General features: G+C 41.8%; 1 protein-coding gene across 3 annotated transcripts in view; it reads right to left on the reverse strand.

Annotated features, from left to right (window-relative positions):
- The window catches only part of IMPACT (impact RWD domain protein), a 29,140-nt gene extending 22,500 nt beyond the window's left edge, over positions 1–6,640 (reverse strand). The window contains exons 1-4 of one of the 3 annotated variants that reach the window (XM_036098153.2): positions 6,484–6,640; positions 5,261–5,389; positions 4,263–4,315; positions 2,828–2,890 (exon numbers count right to left, since the gene is read on the reverse strand). In XM_036098153.2, coding sequence (XP_035954046.2) covers positions 2,828–2,890; positions 4,263–4,315; positions 5,261–5,389; positions 6,484–6,519 — 281 coding nt within the window. In that variant the 5' untranslated portion in view covers positions 6,520–6,640. The remainder of the gene's footprint in view (positions 1–2,827; positions 2,891–4,262; positions 4,316–5,260; positions 5,390–6,483) is intronic. The other 2 variants (XM_036098152.2, XM_036098154.2) reach the window with 2 other exon arrangements.
- Between the last annotated feature and the right edge of the window lie 13,572 nt (positions 6,641–20,212).

Raw genomic sequence — 20,212 nt, forward strand, 5'->3', positions numbered from 1 at the left:
GACTATAAACGTTAAGAACTATATTCATACATTTACCTCATGTTTCATTTTCAAAGACCAATAATATTTTTCAATTTGCTGCCCCCTGCTGGAATTATGGAAAAAATATTAAAGCCTGTCACAAAAACTTTTAAAGTGTTTAGGGCGCCTGGGTGGCTCAGTTGGTTAAGTGTCTGCCTTCGGCTCAGGTCAAGATCTCAGGGTCCTGGAATCAAGTCCTGCATCAGGCTCCCTGTAAATAAAATCTTTAAAAATAAATAAATAAATAAATAAAAATTTAAAAAAATAAAAAGCATTTATTTTTATTTAGATCACATGTGTGCAAATAATGCCATTGGATAGGGGTTATTCAAGCACTCTTAGTAAGCAAGACAGTATAAATCATATTCTTCTGTTGAACAAACTGTCATTTCTGACCTTTCCTAATTCTCAAATAGCTCAACTGAACTAGTTAGGGAAAACAGTAAGTTGGTTGTGTACTATGGGACGGTATCTCTTGGTAAAAGGGGGGCTTTTTGGATTAAAAAAAAAGGGCAGGTGGGAAACCATTTCTAAATACATGACGTTGTGCATAGGTAGAAGAAAAATCTAACTGACGCATATGATTAACATGATAGAACCCAAATAAGGGAAGATTTTCAAGAAAGAGGAACTTCAACACCAGCAAAAGTTCCAGAGGTCAAGTAAGATAAGAACTAAAAAATGACCATAAGAGGGGTGCCTGGGTGGCTCAGTTGTTAAGTGTCTGCCTTTGGCTCAGGTCATGATCCCAGGGTCCTGGGATCAAGCCCGACATCGTGCTCCCTGCTCAGTGGGAAGCCTGCTTCTCCCTCTCCCACTCCCCCCTGCTTGTGTTCCTATCTCTCCGCTCTGTCAAATAAAAATTAAAAAAAAAAAAAAAAACTTAAAAAAAAAATGACCACAAGATGTATAATTACAACATCATTGGTGAACAAAGTTGCAGTATATTTATCCTACTCTATTTAAGGAGGGAGATAAATTGGTAAATAAGCATAAATAAAGGATTAAAGAAAGAAGTTTGTTGGGGGCATAAAAGTTGGAGTGACCACTAAAGTTAGAGAAAGTTATCAGAAAACATTTAATTGAGGAAATAAATAATACTTATATGTGCAGGAATCTCTAAATGGGGTCATCCTTTATTGATATGTCTAGTTCTTGGTTACCTTCAGAGTCAAGTGTAAAACTGGGGACTCAAGGAAGACCACAATTCCTCTAGGAGGGAATAAACAGAAATCAATTCCATAAAGACTTATCATATTTTAATTAAATATTTTGGGAGGAAAAGAAACCTGGCTGAGATCCCAGGGATACAAAGGGGGTCCTCTCACTGTAACAAATGGGGTAGTCATTTAGAACATATAAGACAATCTTTACCAGTTCCTGGATTACAGTAAAACTGATATTCCAGAACATTATTTATTTTACTAGATTAATCTCACAATACCTCTGAAACAAATAATATATTATATGTTAAAAAAAAAAAAAAGAAGAAGATAGCAGGAAGGGAAGAATGAAGGGAGGAAAATCGGAGGGGGAGACGAACCATGAGAAACCATGGACTCTGAGAAACAAACTGAGGGTTCTAGAGGGGAGGGGGTGGGAGGATGGGTTAGCCTGGTGATGGGTATTAAAGAGGGCATGTACTGCATGGAGCACTGGGTGTTATACACAAACAATGAATCATGGAACACTACATCAAAAACTAATGATGTAATGTATGGGGATTAACATAATAAAACATAATAAAAAAAAGAAAAAATATATCTCACAATAATTAATTCAAATCACAGTCATCTTCTCTGGACTACTGCATTAGCCTCCTAACCAACACCCCACACGTCTATTTTTGCTCCCTTCCAATCAGTTCTCCGCACAGAAACAGAATGGTGTTTTTTAAATGAGAATTTTATCACGGCGTCACGCCACTTAGAAACCTCTGCTTCCCGCAGGTCTTAGGACAAAGACAACAATCCTTAACATGGCCTACAAGACTGCGCATGACCGCCCCTGCTCATCTCAGCAGGTCATTTTCCCACCATGCTCCCTTCTCTCCCCTCCTCTTCCCACTTCATACCAATAGTCTTTGTGTCTTGAAATGAGCCAAGCTCCTTGACATTGAGCCTTTGCACATGGTGTGCCTTTCACCAGAGTTATCTTCACCTCACTAACCCAGCTCTAAAGTCAAACAAGCCATCCCTGACTTCCTAGACTAGATCAGGTCTTGTTTCAAACTCAGTTAGTACTGTATATTAATATCTTTCTTTTCCAAAGCTAATCAGAACTGCAGTTTTATATTCATTTTATGATGTTATGAGTAATCTCTCTCCCACCAATAAGTTCAAAATGCCACAAAAGAGGGACCATTTCTGTTTTTGCTAACTATGTGTACCCAGGACCTAGTACAGTGCCTGCCATGTAGTATTTGTTGATTGACTTTGAAAGAGTGAAAAATACAGTGTATCAACAGACTCTCATTCTTATGACCTAATACAAGATTCTGCTACAACCAGTTTCATTCAACACAGCCTGTGAAAATACCAAAACATGAGCAGTATCTCTGAGTTTACTTTCACAATCTGGTGTTTTTATAGCTATTAGTTCTGAATTATTACTGTATTTTTGTATCTAAGTAGAAGTCAAATTATATTATATAAGCAAACTTTCAAGGACTCTTCAAATGCATCCTTTTTGTTAATGGAAATGCAGTTTAACAAAAAGTTTAGAAAAGGCCTTAACATATTACAGTTCCAACAAAAGCCCACAATAAAATCACAAATAGAATTTTTTTTAATCACCTGTTACTTACATATATATTTCCTCAAGGCTATTTGATAAATCTGCACGTTCTTGCCCTTTAAGCCAAGGAGCACTAAGATTAAATAAAACACAATGAAGAAGACTATTCAAGGATTGTGTTTGTATGTCAAACAGAAATTACTGATTAAATTATAAATTATTTAACTTTTAAAAATTATCTATTTTCATTAAAATAGATAATTATTAGCTATATTGTACAAATCTATACAGCTCCAAAATGCTTTCATTGGCATTAACTCCTTTTGTCCTTCTAGGAAACACAATAAAGACAACCCCAATATTATTCAAATAAAATATGGTTTTAAAAAACAGAGGTGAGTTCATTGGATATCATAAAGCTGTACAGGTTTACATAAGTGGCAGAACAAGTTCCAGAATCCAAATTTCCAGATTCACAATATTTGCTACACTGTCAGGAGTTCCCAATTTTTTCTAAATAGTGTCTCAAGGGGCACCTGGGTGGCTCGGTTAAGCGTCTGCCTTCAGCTTAGGTCATGATCCCAGGGTCCTAGGATCAAGTCCTGCATTGGGCTCCTTGCTCAGCGGGGAGTCTGCTTCTCCCTCTGCTTGCTGCTCCCCCTGCTTATGCTTTCTCACTCTCTCTCATTCTGACAAATAATTAATTTAAAAATCTTAAAAAAAAATAGTGTCTCAAAAACAACTTTAACAAATACAGTGGTTGCCACATGACTGTAAAAATATATATTAACTTTTCCTGAAAAGGGAATTTATGTTTACAAGCATTCTAAAATTACATTTATCATTTCCAATAAATAAAAATTAAAAATTACAGAACCATTATTAATAGCAAATTTTATTGCTGTTTTAAAACACAAGAAATTATCCCACTGGTAGGTAAAGATTTCAATAATTGAGATTTAATGGAATTCTGTTCACACAAGTTTATACATCTTAATAGGCCAAGTGGGCAAAGCTGATCAAAGATTACTTGCAATCAACAGGTCATGACTCATTAAGATTAAGCTTGGGCTGCTAAGAAGCTGGTTCTTCCACAACAAGGGGCAGGGAGAAGCACCAAGGGTAATTCCCGGAAGGCAAGCAGTCTTAGGCAGAGGCGTGTCCAGGAACCGTGGCTAGGTCAGCAGAACCAGGTTAGGAGAAACTCTAGACTACCAGGTTGTCTAAAGACTTCTCTCCCTATCTCTAAAGACAATCAGTAGTGATTTTATCCCTGTGAACCCTGTGATTCTCTCTTATCTTAACCCTGTGATATTAAGTACATATGCAATGTGTTTTTATATAATTTAATTTTTTATTTAAATGCTCTATACCAAGTCCAGAAGGTGTTCTAAATTTCTATATATATTTTGATAAGAAAGGTATTTTATTTAACACAATATACAGGATAGAGAAATAATCTTTAAAAAGTACAATCTTTTTATAAAAATATAAATGTAGCTTACTTCAGTTGATAAATAGGTGGAGCTGTTCCTGGGTATTCATTTGGTAGCATCACCTGTAAAGCAGTTTAAAAACAAATCTGTTTATACTTCATCATGGCTCAAAAATAACAATATTTATAAAGCTAGTCACTGGACAAATTTCTTACTTGTGAAACTAAAAAACAAAACCACTGTTTTGTTCAATCTCAGGAGAGAATGCCCTCCTCATATTTATACCTACACATTAAATATGTTGTTAATGATGCTAATTTTTTAAGAAAGAGCACATTATTTGCAGAGAAAGCATACAAGCAATGAAAGTTAGGAAATAAGGGTGGGGAGGAGAGAGATGAAAGGAAAAGAAAACGGAAATCGGGGCATTATTCCCTAACCCCAAATGAATAGAGTGGCATTAGAGCATTTTCTGAAGAAATACTCCCCAAAATCCTATTAAATACTGTTAAACACATTAAATACATATACATTTATTCTCAAATCAGTATTATTATAAAAACAAACACTGGCAGAAACTTTTATATTGAAAGTATATGCAGTCATCAAAGAATAAATATTAATACAGAAAGCCACACTTATCTTGTCACTTACTTAACCACAACTGATTCTATTAATAAAGAAATAAGCACCTACTTTATGAAGCCTTTTAAATTACTAACCTATTTCTCCTCTTAAATGTTAGCCATCTTTCCAGGTTTAGACCCTCTCCTATTAAATGGACAGGACAATGAGAGGAAGCGAAGCTCAAGCCTGTCACTGTACATTACAAATAATTAAAATAACTGGGATAGGAAAGATTGAGACTATCAATTGAAGCATGTCTTGGGAGTGATCAGAGATTTAATTACCCATATGTTTAGACAATCAGCCATTAACAAAAGCCAACAACAAAAAAAGACAATTCAGAAATCACACAATAGTCATTAGAGGAATACAGTATTAGTCAATCATATAGAGTCCATGTTGTAACTGGAAAATGGCTATAGAGAAGGGGAAAAAAATACCTGCAAGCAAAGTGTCCACTTGGGGTCATCTATATCGTCGCTAATTCTAATACAAAATATTTTGGCACAGTCATCAATGACACACCATTCCTCGCCATAGATAGCCGCCATTGCTTCAATTTCCTCATTCTGAAAGTTGATGGGAGGACAAGTCAATGAAGGTACATGCCCTAAAAAGCCTGAGTTTTCTTTCCTCCTTTATAAAGTATTTGCATTTAACATCACTAGCCTGGATGAAGGATCCCTGAAAGAACACTGCCAAACGGTCTTAGCAGCGGGTCACCGTGTTCTACTCTATGGGTGGTTTACAGATACTAGAGTAACGACTTACCGGCCTTGCTATTCCATCACTGTGCTCTTGGCCGCCACTGAGCCAAATATATATGCACTCCCGTACCCTATAGCAAGACTTACAAGTGTAAAGATAAACACATATTCTCTGCTTCACCTTTTCTAGCAGGTAATCCTCACTCCCACTCCCCAGTAGCGTTGCTGCATACTAGCCCTGTATTCCCACTCAGTATCTCCTTCAGTTTTTGTTTTGTTTTGTTTTGTTTTGGACTAGGGCACAGGGCTGGGTGGTTGTTTTGCTGTTTTTTGGTAATCAAACCCTAAAAACATTTCAGAAATCATTCTTTTGGTTTGGGGTTAAAAAAGGAAAATAATAGTATCTAAAAGTGAAAATGGGAAGCAAAGTATGCAACTTTGTATCATCTCATTTTGTTCTCACAACCCAGCAGGAAAAGCTTTAAGAGCACCCATGTGAGCCACGCACGGGGGGAAAGCTCAGTATCAAGAGGAGTTAAGATCTAGGGGGCCCTCAAGGAATTCCAGGATCTGTGTTATCATTGCCCATTTTGCAAAGGCAGAAACCGGGAATAAGTAGCTTGTCCTAGGTGACCCGGCGGCGACAGGGCAGAAAGCTGAACCCGGATTTCTGTCTCCGGCCCGGTGCTGCTCAGTCGCGTGCGGATGGTTGACGATGACACCGTCCGAGGCAGGCCGAGCCTGCCGAAGCCTCGGGAGAGGCCGGTCGGAGGGCGATCGGCGAACAAGCGCAGATAAAATGGAACGCGGTGCAGCAAACGGAGCGCCCGGCGGCCCAAACGGTGCCGGCGGGAACGGGGGCGGCCCCGGGCAGAGGGCCCCTCAGCGGAGGAGGCCCGGGGCGGCGAGGCGACGCCGAGCCCAGCCTGGAGGTCGGCGCCCCGCCGGGCCCTCACCTGCCTCTGGTCGCTCCCTGCGTCCCCCTCAGCCATGTGGCCCCGGGAGCGGCCAAGCGGCCGCCGCCAGCCCAGGTCCGGAGCGTGGGGGCGGGGCACTGCGGCGGCGAGCGGAGCCCGGGCTGCGGTGCGGTGCGACCCGGAACCGCAACCCGGGCCGCGCCGCGCCACCCGCATCTGCTTCCGGGTTGCGGGCCAGGTGATGAGAGGGGCTCTAGGCACCCGGGGCTCCTCGCCCTGGTCTCGCGCCGGCGCTCTCTCCGCTCCTTGGCGGCGCCCGGGGAAGCCGTCCCGCGAGAGAGGCGGCAGGAGGCCTTCTAGGCTGCGTGTCCTGGAAACTCCGGGGCTGGGGGTTTCAGCTTGCCCACTGCGGCCGCGGTACCCCCGGAGCCCTCGGGAGACGTTGGGGGAGTCGGGTTTACCGCCACGTCCCAGGGAGGAGCTCGACCGCAGTCCACAGCCCAGACTCGTCTTTGCATTTCAAGGCAGGGATTTTTTTGTTTTTTGGGTTTTTTAAAAACGTGTTTTAAGGGATTTTGTCAAATCTGGGCAAGAATGGGTTTGATTTACCAAAACCAAGAGAGCAGGAGGCATTTTGAAAGCGTGCGGGAAGACTTACCCACTCACTGTTGTATTGCGATAGCTTTTGGGGTTTTGGGGGGGGGGGTGTTCTTTTTTTTTTTTTTTTTTTTGCGTTCTTGGACATTTTGCCTGAAAGCAACTTTAGGTTATTGTTTCATTATCCAGAAAATTCGAATCAGTTCGCGACAGTTATTCTTCACTCGACCCCCTAACACATACATTCCAGTACACTGGTTGTGAATTATATGGATGCCTTAATCAAGTCACTTAATCTCCTCGTGCCTCACTTTCTTCACACACACAAACAGAAACTGAAAATATTACATCTTTCCTCTCTTTTGTCTTCCTTAACCATGGTCATATTTTAATTCCCCCATAAAACTTATAGTGCACTTGAGGGTGCACTGTTGTTTTTTTTTAAGATTTTATTTATTTGACAGAGAGAGACACAGTGAGAGAGGGAACACAAGCAGGGGGAGTGGGAGAGGGAGAAGCAAGCTTCCAGCTGAGCGGAGAGCCCAATGCCAGGCTCCCAGGATCCTGGGATCATGACCTGAGCTGAAGGCAGGCACTTAACCGACTGAACCACCCAGGCACCCCAAGGGTGCACTGTTTAAATACCTGTAAAGAATCCTGCCCAAATTACTTTGAGGGGATCTTAGTAAGCCTTGCGGATTTATTAATTCAACAGACATGTATTAGGTTTTTGTGCTAAGCTTTGAAGATGCATTTTCAGACATCATGCATTGCCTTGAAGGAGCTAAGATGTGGAGCAACAGAAGTAAATCAAGATTATAATGAATTAGAATTGTGTCCTGTTGTGTTAGCACAAAGAAAGGCTGTCCATCCAAATTTTACTGGGCATCTTGTTCCAGAGAATGCTTGAACTCAGTTATAAAAGAACAGGTACATGTTAGTTAATTGAAGAAGGGGAGAGTGGTTGTTCTAGATGGTGAGAAAAATATTGGCAGAAAAATTGTGGCCCATTTAAGGAAGTCCATGCAGTTCATTGTCTCTGACATCATAGCGGTTAACCTCCTCTAGTCACATAGCTTGCATAACACCTTTCTGATTGGCTCCATAAATCTGCACATGGGCATCATTTTGGTTCCAAGAGAGGGCATGGAGGGCTTTAGCCCTCTGTGATGTTAATCACATTTCTTCCAGTTATTTGGTTTGGACAGTGTATTTTTCTTCATCTTGAGCTAAAACAGTTTCAAACCCCTCCTTCCAACCAAGTTGGGCCCCAAAGTCTGTGATGCAGCCAGTCTATCATGGTATTTCTCTACTAGGTGAGGAATTTGCCTGGAAGTGTGGAGGGGTTTGGCCACCATGCATTTCCAGGTTGCCTGAAACAGCAATTTGCATCCTAATGCTACCTAGGTGTCCATCTATTGTTAAACAGCTTTCTTCCTTTGCTCTGAACTCTTCCTTTATTGACCTCTTCATATTTCTTACAGTTTCTATTGCATAAAATAGTGGTTTTTACAGTTTAAAAAAAAAAGCCATAGAATCCTTTCTTCAATGAAAGCTTATGTAAAACAAGTTAGGTTGTTGTGGCTGAAATAGTGGTGATGAGCCTGAAGTCCCAATTACCCAGCAACCCTCCTTCCTTCCCAGTGGCCCCTCAAAGACTTTAAGCCCAAATTTGAAAACTATAAAAATATAACCGAAAACAATGCACAGCACAACTTAACCTTCTAAACAAAGCACACTATATCCAGTTTATTATACATAGTACCTCTTTTCTCACCAAATATCACAGAAACCCAGTTTATTTACCTTTTACAGATTACACCCATGATTTTCTACAACAGTTGGCCCTTGAACAACACGGGTTTGAACTGCAGGGGTCCACTTACACACCGGCTTTTTTTGATACAGTACAGTAATGCAAATGTTTTTTTCTCATGATTTTCTTAATATTTTCTCTATCTTTATTGTAAGGATATGATATATAATGCATATACAAAATATATATTAATAGACTGTTTATGTTTAGAGTAGGGCTTCCAGTCAACAGTAGGCTATTAGTAGTTAAGTTTTGGGGGAGTCAAGTCAAAAGTTAAACCTAGATTTTCGACTGTGCAGGGGCTCAGGGTCCCTAACCCCCATATTCAAGGGTCAACTGTAATTCCTATTTCTTCTTAGCTAGAGCCTTTAATTTTTCTTTTGAGCTCAGATTCTGATCAGAAATGATTCTTTCTGCCAGAAGAAATAGTCAAAACCCTCCCTATCTCTCTGAATGCTTAAGCATGTGTCCAATACAGAGAACCCCAAACTTAGATATGCAAAGAGCACTTTGGAAGAGAAGAAAAGAATTACTGAAGTAACAAGTGTAGCAGACAACCTACATTTTGTACAACACACTGGAAAAAAGCAAAACTTTATAGACAGTTCAGTTGAAAAGATTTTACTTCATATGAACTTTGAGCAGTTGCCTAAGCAGAGGCTGAGAATTGTCTGCAAACAGTAACACAGACTTGGATACAAGAGCAGTCTCTAAGCCAGATTCTTCTTATTTCCACATCAGTTTACCCAGATTGTTGGTTACTGGGTATCTCCCTCCAACTCAGTATGTTCAAAACTGAACTCAGTATCTTTCTCCCTACACCTCTTCCCCCTCCTATCTTCCCCAGTTCAGGAATTGGCAGCCCCTGCACCCCTGCATCAGTAATTGCCCCAGCGTAAGATCTGGGAGACATGCTCTCTTCCCTCTCTTTCACTTCCTTCACACCCAAACAGCAAATTCTGATGATCCTGATTCCTATATCCCTTAATATTCTATATCCCTCCTTCCTTGTCTTTCTGATTCCATCTGGACCCTCTTTAAGTTATCCTCCTCACGTCTGCCAGAGTACTCATTCACAATGTTAGAGTCTGATCATATCTTTTTCTTCCTCAAAATTCTTCGCTTGCTCCCCAAAGCTTTCATGATAATGCTTCAGCACCTTAACACGCAAGGTATGTTCCTGGTGACCTCCCTGTATTCCACTTTTCCACTGAGACCAAGATAATTTAAGTTTTCTTTGATGAAACAATTCCATGGCTTAAAAACAAAAAGTGTGAGAACTGCTATTTTACACAGTAAGCACTGCGTATAGAATTAAGATAAAGAAAGAGTTCAGTGAGTAGAATGAAGGAAGAGAACAGATGTGTTTAGCAATAGGTGGACAGGTACATGGTATTAGGGTGAAAACTGCAGAAGGCTTCAGGTGACCTAAAGGAGATGCATGTAACCAGATCCCACAGGACTCTCATAGAAGAGATGGGGTGACTGGCTGCACCAGAACTTCTATGTAGGATGGACTTTAAAGTGCAATAAGATTGGTAGGAGAAATTTGCTTGAAATTTTTTGCTTAAGATTAAGAAACATAAACTGAATCACATAACTGGAGGGGAGAAGAGATGTTAGTGAGGTCACAAAGGGTCAAAGCCCTCCCTTGGTACCAAAAATGAATGCATATAGATATAGAGGTGATAATAGAGATGATCCTTAACAGGTTTTGCAAGCAGGGTGACAAAATGAGATGGACAGCTGTGATACTAGAGGCAAGAAAAATGAGTTATGTAAGTGGGGAAAAAAAAAAAAACTAACCTGGAAGTGTATACATCTGACTACAACAGAGATGGCTGCCACATTGGGTGAGGAATTAAGCCTGTAAAGGCTTCTCCATAAACATACTTAGATGGTTTGTATAGGGCTCTTCCAAACATTCTCTAGGACCTTGCTACTCAAAGTGAGGTCTGTTACCAACAGCATCATATTTTCTGAGAACTTGTTAGAAGTACAGAAACTTAGGTCCCACCAGACCTACTGAATCTGCATTTTAGTAAGATGCCTGGGTGATTTGTATGTACATTACATTTTGAGAATCTTGTGTGACAACCATGAGAAAGTGCCTCTTAGATCTTGGAGAGCAGAGAGAGTAATTGACTGAAGGTCCCAGCTACTGTGCTCTGACATCCATTACTCCATTGGCACTGAGGCTTTGCTTCCATGGGCTGCTTTTAGCAAAGCGCAAGGCAGAGTCACTCAAACCAGCCCATTCTCAGGAGACAAGAGTCCTCTGATGGGGAACTTGGGCTCCAGGCTTCCCCACCCCCCCACGCCTTGCTGAACTTTCCATAGAATTATTGCCACACGACTTTCCTCTGTCCTCCCTTCCGTTTCCCCATTCACTTAGGGTCAGATTTGTATCAGTTTAATGGCTCTCTGAGCCTCTTCAGGCTCCCTATTTTCTCTCACAGGTATTCCTCCCAATAAATTTCCTGCACATTCCACCTCATTTTGGGGTCTGCCTCACCGGGACCCAGACCAGAACAAGGTGCTTTAGGATACACTGTAACACAGATGAATTCTGCCCATGTAGTATTGACCTATAGTAATATCTGTTTCTGAACATTTTTTCTTAGGAAAATATGTCCTTAAAATATTTAAGAAACAAAACACAAACTACCTTGGCACACTATTAATAATGAATCTCTCCCTTATTCTCTGTGCTTATCTTATGCTCCCAGCAATTGAAAGCCAGTGTGGCAGACTACAGGCCAATAAATGCCGAAGTTATAGGTTCTCTGTTTGCCATTTATTTGTGTTCTGCCAACAGTTTGACCAAATATGGCCAAGAAAAGCGATAAAAGTACAAAGGAAGATTAACATGCTGGATATTAAAATGTAAGTGTCACAGAGAAGTTTTGTCAAAGAAATAATCAAGGAAGCAGAGTCAAGATTAGCGAGCAATTGGGGAAGGGAGGAAATCCTTGAATATTATAATGTCACCATAAGTAACACTGCAGCCTGACAAGATTAGCTGGCAATGGTGCAAACAGTCACCAGGAAATAGTGGTGCCAGGCATTTCTTGACTTCAGGTTATTTGAAGGGAATGCAAGAGTGATGTGTAATGTGCAATGCTGGAGTTCATCCACAATGGAACTGTGCTGGAAGGATCCTGTCAGCACCAATCCAGTCAGCACTCCCATTTCTGAAATAGGAAGCCCCATCTCCTGACAAGGTGTGCAACCACTTCAACGACCCTAAGGCAGTAACAACATGTACAAATGTGTATGCCTCAGAAATTAATCCCTCAGTATCAAGTGGTCAAGGAGAGAGGGTGTTATATGGTCAATCAAGTTTATCATCACTGTGCTAAACACACTTCATCTGATAATTTTATGTTAGATTTTTCAGAGCCCTTTATATTCTAATGTGCAATATAAATCTCTAGGAGAGGACAATAGTATTCAGCTTTTCACAAAGAATTTGACTAAGGAATCCCTCCTTACTTCTCCCTCCCAACTCCCTACAATGTTGGAGCAGTAGCATTACTACACCACTCTTTGATAAGCACTACCCCCATTTAGCATATTATATCTCATGTCCTCCTGGTGAGAGCAGTTCAAAGTCACCATTATACCTACTTCTGTTCCAGTATTACGAAGGACCTTGGTTCCCACTTGCCAAAAATATTAACTCTGACTTTTTGAGTATTTTCTTTTCAAGAAGACTCTTTTTTTTTTTTTTTTTAAGATTTTATTTTATTTATTTGACAGAGAGAGAGAGAGACAGCTAGAGAGGGAACACAAGCAGGGGGAGTGGGAGAGGGAGAAGCAGGCTCCCGGCTGAGCAGAGAGCCCGATGCGGGGCTCGATCCCAGGACCCTGCGATCATGACCTGAGCTGAAGGCACACGCTTAACGACTGAGCCACCCAGGCGCCCCAAGAAGACTCTTCTTAATGAATATATTTCTAGGAGGCATGGCTACCAGTTCTATTGTTAATTGCTTGTTAAAACCTTAGGAAGGATTGTGTTATAGCCCACAGAGCACAGGGTCCCAGGTGGGAACAGGAGTAAGCCCAGGGTGAAGACTTCTTCAGCATTGTGCATGCTGACTCTGACTTGGCGCACGCTGTCTCCACGTTCTACTTCCTTACCTCTGTACATGACACCTCAGATTTCTTTTCCTCTAAAAGCTTTTCTTGATTTGAAGTAGAAAATGAGAATAGGATTAGCTCACCCATCCCAAAATCAGCATTCAAAGGAGATGAGGTACTTGAAAATTAAAAATGTTTAAAAATGCAAGTTATCTGTTTTTTTCCTGTGCTGGGAATATTATTCCCCCAATCTTCAAATGACTATCTATCCCCTTACCTTTTGGTTCTCAGTACAACGACATCACTTCATCAAAAACTTTCCTGACCATCCTAACTGAAGAATTGTTCCCTCTCCCTCTTGTTGATGCCCATTAATCAAAGACCACCAGGAACACACTGTAATCTAACAAAGTTGGGCTTTTAGATGCTCCTGCCAGCAAGCAAATGGGAGATTGCACATCGTGACAAAACATGGGACATTCTCAGTAAGAAAGTCCATAATGGGGCTTTAAGGGCTTGGGCTTGCATTCAAGGAAGTGGGATTTACTCTGATTGGGAGCTGTTAGGAAATGGGAGTCATTCTGTGATCAGGTATCTTAATGAATTTTATCTTGGATGCAGGAGGAGCAGAGTGGGGCTGAAGTTGCCGCACTCACTCGTGGTAGCTGGGAGAGGGGCCGTTTGATCATGTTAGTGTTTTGCCCGGTGTACTTGGTTTTGTCTATGCTTAGACGTGATTATAGAGTAGTGTTGTTGTTGTTGTCTCATCACAAGGACAGAGTGAGCTAATCTTATGTTAATGTGCCATGAAATTGTTACATTCCATGGGGGAACACCACCATCTAGCTCTGAGTGCCAGACCAGCTCCCAGCAAACAGGTGAGCTTTTTCTTTCCCACTTTATCCCATTATCTTGTGTAATTTTCTTCACCGTATGAATCAGTACCCAACAATCATAGAACTTAACATATTTTTATTGTGTGTGTGACCTATCTTTATATATGTATGTACGTATATAAGCTCTGCGAGGGCATGGCATCATCTTCTCATTCATCACGTGTCTCCAATGTCCCAAAAGCAGCCCCCAGCCAGCATACGGTATATACTCAGTAAATATTAGTCAAATAGATGCATAAATTAGGTGCTTGGGGAAAAGGCTCATACGGAGGTGGGGAGAGCGGTTCACAAAGGGAGGTGAGGCAGTGCATATGCCCGATGCCTCAGCCATTTCAAGTCACCTCTGCGGGTGCCAGCTCACCCCCCACTAGGATGCCTGACCTGGGAGGCTGGGAAACTACTCATTCCAGAATGAATGCCTTTTAAATTCTAACTAAAGAATCCCATGAGTTTATAAAATGGTCAAATCTGATTCTATCTGTCCAGGTAGGTATAAAAGATATTCTAGTCCTTGCCAGTTTGGATTGTTATTACCTTCAGGAAATGGAACTTAAAAAAAACAAGGTCTTTCAATTACCTTCATGCAGGGGCCATCATCAAGTATCTTCCCAGAACTTTTGTTTTAATGTCCAGGCCCAAGCTTCCTATACATATGAAAAGAATGTCAATGAATATAGGCCTTTTAGGCTCATTAAAATACCATGGTAGATTTGGAAATCACTCTGAAGCTTTCAAAGAAAGCATTACAGGTAAATATGTGCTCTACTGCAGTTAAAGACTTAAAGACTATTAGTGACCATTTTAAAACAGTAGTCTTAAAAATATTCATTGAATCATTTTCCCAAAGCTAGCCAAAATTTGTATCTAGGAGACAATAATGATGATTTATGTTTATATCGACTATTTGCATATTTTACTACCACTGTTCGCTTGTTTGTTTTTAATGCCTTCTGATACTTTTTCTTACAGAGCTACTGAAAACTTGCTAGTTTGGTTGAATTCAATAAATATTAAATGCTTATTTTGTGCTGTATACAAAGCATTATGCGATACATTTCCAAGAAGGCTAAGAAAGAATAAAGGAAATTATATAACTGCGCCTTTTCCACCTATGTGTAGCACACTGGATTATCCTAACTAATTTGTGCTGAAGAAGTTCAAAATTATTAGCATTAGTCAGGCCATGTTTAGCATATCTTGTGAAGCTGATATATACTTAAGCTGCAATAGGTGCACTTTTTTCATGTACTTTGGAAGGACTCCAGAGCCAGCATGCTTAGGTACAAATACTGACTTTGCCAGTGACTTAGCTGTGTGACTTAACTGCTCTTTGCCTCAGTTTCCTTGTCCGTAAATGGGGATGATGATGATTGTATCTATTTCATAGGAGTATTATGAAAATTAAATGATCTAATCTATGTAAAGAGCTTAGGATATTGCCTGGCATATAGTAAACATTCAAAAATATTATTTGTATTATAGGTTATGTTATAATATGTTGCTATCATATCTTATTATATTCTTATCATAGAGTTTAAAGAGCTGTATAATTAATAAACATTTATAGTAAACATCTCTGCAATGTTCCATACGGAGAACAGTATGAAGTTTCATTCTCCACTGTAGTCAGTATTTTTTGCTGCTTGCTGTGTGGAAGGTTCGTTATGGTTCCTGGAGATGTGAGTATTAGTAAGACTCAGTTCTTGCCATTGAGACATTCCCAACTCAAAACTCAACAAAACTCTGCTGTGTGTTTGGAGCAAAACTCTCAACCTCTTACGTACTTTTTCTAAATGTATATGGGAAACCAGTTTTTCCTCTCTCCCATCTCCTGCGACCTACATTGGTTGTCTAAAGTGATTCTTATCACCACTGTGTAGCTCCATTGATGTGATCTTTGTACAATGCCAAGCAAATCTCTGTTAACTACTCATTTATATACCCATTCCCTCTCTCCTTCCCACCACTGCCATCCTCCCAGCACACAGAGCAGAGTGGAGGAGGGCAGAGAATGGACTGAGAAGGCAGATGGACAGTCCAGAACTGCAGTCAATCTGGGGTTTGGAGCCAAGGAGAGAACACAAGCAGGTGGGTAGAGTGGTATAAACCACTTCCAGTCCCATCCGTAAAATCTCCAGTACCCTCTGTCTTTTGCTACAGTGACTCTGGAGCCCATGTATGGACAGTGGTGGTGTTCATAATGGAAGCAATGTGGGTCTCTGAATGACAGTTCAGAGCAGAACTCCATCCTGACCACACTGCACTGAGGCTTCAGTATTGTTTGTTTTAGATGCCAGATGGTGGTAGGGGGCCGAGGGGAATGAAGCACACTGATGACTCCCTAATGTGCCTCCCCTCAGGTTTCTTCTCTCAGTTGAGCTTCTGAGTACTTCCTCTTTCTGTAAGTATCTGTAAGACATTTATTTATATTATTTAGAACTTGTATAAGTGAATACTTTAGATGTCATCTTAAACTCAAAATTTCACAGCCAAATTCAAAACCTTCCCCAAACTATCTTGTTTTCATATATACAGTAGTCCCCGTTATCCGCGCTTTCACTTTCCACTGATTCATTTATCTGCGGTCATCTGCAGTGCAGAAGCAGATGATCCTCCTTCTGACAGATCCTCAGAAGGTCAGTACTTCAGGGCGCCTGGGTGGCTCAGTTGGTTAAGCGACTGCCTTCGGCTCAGGTCATGATCCTGGAGTCCCTGGATCGAGTCCCGCATCGGGCTCCCTGCTGGGCAGGGAGTCTGCTTCTCCCTCTGACCCTCCCCCTTCTCATGTACTCACTCTGTCTCATTCTCTCTCTCTCAAATAAATAAATAAAATCTTTAAAAAAAAAAAAAAAAGGTCAGTACTTCAATAGCTTAATGCTAGGTCACAGGGCCTACATCAGTCACCTCACTTCACCTCATCCCATAGGCATTTTATCATGTTACATCATCACAAAAAGAAGGGTAAGTACAATGCAGTAATATATTTTGAGAGAGAGAGGCCACATGCACATAACTTTTATTACAGTATATTATAATTATTCTATCTTAGTTATTGTCATTCATCTCTTTGCCGAATTTATAAATTAAACTTTTTTTTTTAAGATTTTATTTATTCATTTGAGACACAGAGATATATATAGAGAGAGAGCATGCGCAGTGGGAGAAGCAGAGGGAGAGGGAGAAGCAGACTCCCCGCCGAGCCAGGAGCCCGATGTGGGGCTCGATCCCAGGACCCTGGGATCATGACCTGAGCTGAAGGCAGACACTTAACCATCTGAGCCACCCAGGCGCCCCTAAATTAAACTTTTTTTTTTAAAGATTTTATTTATTTATTTGACAGAGAGAGAGACGACAAGAGAGGGAACACAAGCAGGGGGAGTGGGGCAGGCTTCCCACCACAGGGAGCCCGATGCAGGGCGCTCGATGCGGGGCACTCGATCCCTGGATACTGGGATCACAAGCCGAGCCCAAGGCAGAGGCTTAACGACAGCCACCCAGGTGCCCCAAAAAACATAGTATAGATAGGGTAGGGTGCTATCTGCGGTTTCAGGCATCCACTGGGGGTCTTGGAGTGGATCCCCTACAGATAAGGGGCGACGACTGCACCCTGCCCTTCCACGTTATTTATCCATTGAGGTGGTCATTTCAGAATATTTGGTGAGTCTGGATCTATGCCATAATCTGGGCTATATAAAGATGGAATAATAAATAAGACATGGTTTCTGATTTCAAGAAGCCCATAGTCTGAGGAGGTAAACGTGTAAACAAGTAAATGAAAATGTGTTCTGTGCCATGACGTAGGCAGTTGCTTCCTCTCCTTCACCTCACAGTAAAGGAGTCAAGCACATTAAGTCCTTCCTCGGTCATATCCACTTTCTTAGAGGGTTGTATTTGAATGATCACCACAAGGCAGTTTCCTTGCTGCCTCCATCCTTTCTTTCCTCACTCAAGTCCTGTTTCCACCTTTCCACATTCTAGATCTGCTGTTATTCCTTAAATGCTACTTTGTTCAGGAATATTTTAAAGTTTTATCTTTTCCTACTGAATCAAGTCTCAGTTCTTCAGCTTGGCTTTTAGAGACCGTCAGATCAGTTCCCCTCATGCAGTTTATATTGCTCTACCCACCTGTGTTTTTTCTTTCCTGGGCTCCAAATCCCAGACTGATTGCTCTGGACTGTCCATTCATGTGCTCAATCCCTTCTGCACCCTTCTCTGCTTGGCATAAGGTGCTGCAGGGGTGTGCATTGTAACTGCCAAGCCCTGCCTGTTGTGATGCCCCCTTCCCTCCTACCCCCACTGCTCACCTTAGTTCAGTCCCTCTCATCTCACCCCAGACTACTTCTCAGCATATCTTCCTGACTCCAGATGCTTCCTCCACCTGACAGAACTCTGCCCTGACAGCATCACTTGGATCGTGTCGGCCCTCTGTTCCAAAGCCTTCCCATTTTCTGCACTGCCTGTCTCAGTAAGGATGCCTCTGTATGCCAACTGCCTGTGCCAGACACGTGCTGTCTGCACTCTTCCTTGTCCCTCCCCTGTCCCATGCAGTCAGTCCCCCTGCTCTTCCTGTTCTGTCACCTAAATCTCCCCTCAATCAGTTCACTGCTTCTTTTCTCCATCCTTGAAGTTCTTCCCAAAGTTCAGGCCACTATGATCCCTTGACTGGACCACAGCAACAGCCTCCTAGCTGGTATTCTTGCCTCAACCATCACTCTCTTGTAATTAACCCTTTCTCCACCTCGTCACCAGACTTCTCTCTTTCTGCGATAGACATCTAATATTGAGACTCTCCTTTTAGGTTTTAACTCCATGTTTGGTTTTCTTTTTCAAGATTTTATTTATTTTTGACAGACAGGGAGAGAGCACAAGCAGGGGAAGCAGCAGGCAGAGGGAGAGAGAGAAGCAGCCTTCCTCTGAGCAGGGAGCCGGACGCGGGGCTCCATCCCAGGACCCTGGGATCATGACCTGAGCTGAAGGCAGACACTTAACCGTCTGAACCACCCAGGCACCCCTTAACTCCATGGTTTTGAGGATGAATCTCAAACTCTATGACACCACGTAAAGGACCTTCAGGATGTGGCTTCCATTTATCTCTCCTGTCTTGTCTCCTCATCCTGACTCTCTCCAGCTGCATGGTCAGCACCTTAGACGTAGCCTCACTGAACCACTTTCACTTCCCACAGCGAGGCACGGGATTGCTTACCTGCGGGCCTGTCACGTGTTACTCCCTCCACTTGGAATGCTCTTTCCGCCCCTCCCCCCTCCTACCACACAGTGTTTTGGACTTTGCTTTCCTGATGGCAGTGACTATGCTTTTCTTGATCCTTGCATTGCCAGCAGCTAGTCCCGTGCCTGGCATGTGATGGGCTCTCTATTCAGAGAAGTTACATACATCGTTCATGGTCAGACACCTGGTTAAGTGGCAGAGGGCCAGGATTCAATCCAGTGTTCTGATTCTAAATTTTGTGTATATTCCATGTCATTATACTGCCTCCCACCTTGGATAAAACATCTTAGACATACTTTCAAGTCCAGTTCATTCATTGATTCAACAAATACTTATTAATTTCCTAATATGTGCTATCCACTGTGTCAGATAAAGGGAATAAATTGGTAAACAAGGCATTCCCTGCCTTCAGCATACTTCTAGTCTGATGAAAGACATAGATAAATAAAGAGGCCTTAGTAGCATAGTGTGATAAATGTTGTCAGGGGTGTAAGTACACAGTAAGTGAGAAAGCCTATAGGAGGGGCACATAACCAGTCCCAGGGAGTCCGGAAAGGCCATTAGAGAGAAGTGATTTCTAGGCTCAGGCTGCATGAAGAATAAGCCTCAACAGGATGAGGTAGCTGGGAAAGAGAGTTCAAAGCACACACACACACACAAAAAAAAAATGGGCAAAAGTCTGAAAGTGTCAGAGACTGTGTCAATACAGGGAACTGAAAGTTGTTCATAATTGTTGAAGTGCAAAATACCACGGTGATAATGAGACATGAATCAGGACATTGCAGGGCTTTATGATGCTAAGGAGTTCGGACTACACCCCAAAGCCATTAAAAGGCAGAGTGGAATTTCCAAGTAAAAGAATTATTTGATCAGATTTAAAATTTGGGAATATCCTTTGACTACAAAGTGTATAGATTAGGGTTGGGTTTGGTGGGGTAGAGGAAAAGTTAGGAAGGGGAGAATGGAGGGAGAGAGACAAAAGTGTGTGCCAACTGAGGAAGAATGAATATAAGGGGGGGAGCAGGCTTTAGGGTGGGAGATGGGGAAGGAGAAATTGCCCTTTTAGTTGCACTGAGTTTGATGAACTGGTGTGTGAGTCAGAAGCTCAGGAGTCATGTTGGGACACCAGTTACAGGTTTGAGCATGAGC

The sequence above is a fragment of the Halichoerus grypus genome, chromosome 13, assembly GCF_964656455.1.
Source record: "Halichoerus grypus chromosome 13, mHalGry1.hap1.1, whole genome shotgun sequence".
NCBI lineage: Eukaryota > Metazoa > Chordata > Mammalia > Carnivora > Phocidae > Halichoerus > Halichoerus grypus.